At 60.2% G+C, this 3,502-nt stretch overlaps 1 protein-coding gene across 1 annotated transcript; it reads right to left on the bottom strand.

Annotated features, from left to right (window-relative positions):
* Positions 1-204: 204 nt before the first annotated feature.
* acd (ACD shelterin complex subunit and telomerase recruitment factor) lies at positions 205-2,511 on the bottom strand (the record flags this gene model as incomplete). The annotated part of the gene is made up of 2 exons (XM_030096964.1): positions 205-1,431; positions 1,723-2,511. A coding segment is annotated over one exon (618 nt), but the record flags the coding sequence as incomplete, so codon positions are not given.
* Between the last annotated feature and the right edge of the window lie 991 nt (positions 2,512-3,502).

Genomic DNA, 3,502 nt, shown 5'->3' with positions numbered 1-3,502 from the left:
GCGGTCTCATTCAGGTCTGCCCTGTGAGGCGTTCACTGACCTCTGCTGGACAGTTGGAGAACTGATTTTTGTCTGTTGCTGTACAGTCGGGGTCTTTTTGGACCGTGCTCGGACCTGTTTACAGACCGGTTTTAGACTGTCACGTGTTTATATTTCCAGTTTTAAAAAAGTCAGATTACTCAGATGAATTCACCAACGCATGTGTTCTTTTCTTCACTTTTATTGAGAATGAGCAATATTAAAGTCATTTATTCTAAAAACTTTCAGTAAAAATTCAAGCTTCACTGCACAACACACACACACACACACACACACAAAACTACAGAACCTTCACACATCTGAACATGAACAAGACCGGCTTTCATAAACCAGAACTCAGTTTGTGTTTTTAAGCCATCAGGTACTGGTTGTTTTGGGGAGACTGAACAGGTTCTCAAGGGGCTGACGGAGCAGGAGGAACCTGTTGGAAGCTCAGTCGCCTCATTTCACCCAGTTCTGCAGAACTGAAGTGAAGCCGTGTGGGTTTTGTTGCCCTCTGCGTGTCCTGACAGGCTGACTCCTCGTTTCAAACAGCTTTCACCTCGGCATGAATCACACGTGGAGATTTATTTAAGAACATCTTGACATTACAGAACCTGGAGAGGACGGAACCTGCTCAGCCTGTAAGACCGCACTGAGGGCACGGCGACCCGGGAGCCTTCAGACCGCCGCGGTGTGCCCGGCGGTCCGGCCCGGGGCGATCAGGTACCTGACGGCCCACTGCAGCAGCGGGCCGGGGACGCGGAGCCGGCTCAGGTCCTGCAGGTTCTGCCCGCTGGACCGGTACGAGTACGAGTACGGCGAGCCGTCGCTGTGCATGCTGGGAGTCCTCCTGATGGCGGCGGTCCGCGGGGGGCTGCCGTCGCTGTCCGGCCCGGAGATGCCGGCCTGGGAGGTGAAGAGCCATGAGGGGGGGCTGCCACAGACCCCCTCCCCCTCCTCCTCAGCCTCCTCTAAGGGGGCGGGGGCTTCGGGCCGGTCCTCGCTGTGCCTCCTCTTCCTGGACGAGAACGAGGAGGACGAGGACGGCTGCTTCTGGTACGGAGGGAGACAGCCGGTCCCTTTAGAGCTGGAGGTCTGGGTGGGGGGGTCTGAGGTGGTCTGGATGGGGGGGTCTGCGGTGGTCTGGATGGGGGGGGTCCGAGGTGGTCTGGATGGGGGGGTCCGAGGTGGTCTGGATGGGGGGATCTGAGGTGGTCTGGATGGGGGGGTCCGAGGTGGTCTGTGTGTTTTTCGACACGGCGGCCAGCAGGTCTTGGCCGGACTCTGCGGGCCCAGCAGGGACGGGGTCTTCGGCCGGAGACGGATCCGGGGAAGACTCAGACCCGAGGCTGGGAGGGGGGAACTGGTCCCAGGGGTTGGACAGGAGATGGCCGTCCAACAAAGCTGCGTCTGAAGAGGGAGACAGTTCAGGGTCAGGAGGAAGGCCTGCCTGAGCTACACCCTGAACCCGACACCCTGAACCCGACACCCTGAACCCGACACCCTGAACCCTGAACCCGACACCCTAGACCCTGAACCCGACACCCTGAACCCGACACCCTAGACCCTGAACCCGACACCCTGAACATGACACCCTGAACCCGACACCCTGAACCCGGACAGGCCGGGCCGTGTGCTGATTGGCTGATCTGTGGACGCTCCTGTCCAATCACAGGCCGGCTGTCTGGAGGAGACGTTTACCTGTGATCAGGAGTCGTGGCGGTGAGTCGACCTCCACCGGAGAGTACGAGGCTTCACACACTCGCTCTGCGGCCGGCGGCTCGGATATCCTCCACTCCGCCTCCTCCACCGACGGCTCCGTGACCTTTGACCCCGGCTGCTCGGCCTGGCGCTCTGGAATCAGCAGACGCCTCACGGGGACGGCGAGCTTTCCTCCCCTCTATATAGGACCCGGTCCCGGTCCCAGCCGGTGGTGCAGACGGGTGGCGGCGGCGGCGGCGCGGTGGAGGTGGACGGCCGCGGACTGGCCGGACGCTCGCTCGCCGCCGCCAGGCGCCGCCGGACGTCGTCCACCACGTCCTGCAGGCAGTCGTGATGCCACTCGCCGAGCAGCTCGCTGAGGTCCAGGCCGCCCTGACTGCTCTGAGACTCGCCCCGCCCCAGCAGCGCCCGCCACGCCCGGCCGATGGCGGCGCGCACGGCGGGCAGCGTGGTGCAGCACGGCGGGCTCTCCCGCACCGGGCCGGCGGCGGTGGTGGTCAGCTCGCCCACCGACAGGAAGAAGCGGCAGCGGGTCCGCTCCGGCGCCATGTGGAAGAGCAGCCGGGAGTCCCGGGCGCAGACGGTGGTGTTGAGCAGGCTGCCGAAGCACTCGCGGTCCTCCTGCTCCTGCAGCCGCTCCCACGCCGCCGCCGTCAGCACGGCGGGGATCTGCACCGCGCCGTCCGACAGGAACAGCAGCCCCGTGGGGCCGTCCGAGGCCGGCGCCTGCGACGCCGACAGCTGCCCCACCCCCGACCACCTGGGCCTTCAGAGGCCGCCCCGCCTCCGGCCCCGCCCCCGGCCCCGCCCCCTCCTCCTCCCCGGCGCCGTAGCTCTGGATCAGCGCTTCGATCCACGGAGACAGGCGACCGCGAGGCGGCCGAGGCGCCCTGGAGCTCCACTCCATCACGTCCGTCCTCCGACCATCACGCCTGCACAGAAACCAGACGTCAGACAGGAAACACGGCGCAGCCGAGGATCGCCAGACGACAACGAAATGACCCGGAACTGAAAATGATCCTTCACCACCTCAGATCAGCTCAGGACCAAAACCAGATCAGAACCAGATCAGCTCAGGACCAAAACCAGATCAGAACCAGATCAGCTCAAGACCAAAACCAAGAGCAGCTCAGGATCGAGGCAAGACCAAGACTTAAAGGAATACTCCGAAGATTTTGGACCCACGCCCTATCCCGATCATTTACACAGTGAGATAAGCTCATAAATACCTTTTTGTGTCCGTTCGTCCAGTGCCTGGCTAACAGCTGTTAGCATCATAGTTAGCTTAGCTCAACTACGGCAGGTGAAGAGGAGACAGAGCCAGACTGAGAAAGTGGACAAAATCTCCTCACAGTGGTCCAGGGGACGGCGTATTAGCACGCGAAGTAAATCCGAATGGTTATAAAGCATTTTAAAAGACGTGTTTTCTTTTCAATCCCTTAAAATAATGTTTTGATCCACACAAACCTGCGCATGCGCAGTGCTCCGCGGAAGGATATACCGGAGCACAGCAGTCGAAGCGTAGACTCAGCCGCTGTGCGCCGGTATATCTTTCCGCAGCGCACTATGCTTGTTCAGTTTTGTGTGTATCAAAACGCTATTTTAAGGGATTGAAAAGAAAACACGTCTTTTAAAAAGTTTTATAACCATTCGGATTTACTTCGCCATCCCCTGGACCACTGGAAGGAGGATTTTGTCCACTTTCTCAGTCTGGCTCTGTTTCCTCTTCACCTGCCGTAGTTGAGCTAAGCTAACTATG

This window comes from Salarias fasciatus, chromosome 7 (assembly GCF_902148845.1).
Source record: "Salarias fasciatus chromosome 7, fSalaFa1.1, whole genome shotgun sequence".
Classification (NCBI taxonomy): domain Eukaryota; kingdom Metazoa; phylum Chordata; class Actinopteri; order Blenniiformes; family Blenniidae; genus Salarias; species Salarias fasciatus.
The sequence above is the reverse complement of the archived record's forward strand: the minus strand, read 5'-3'. Positions and strand labels throughout refer to the sequence as shown.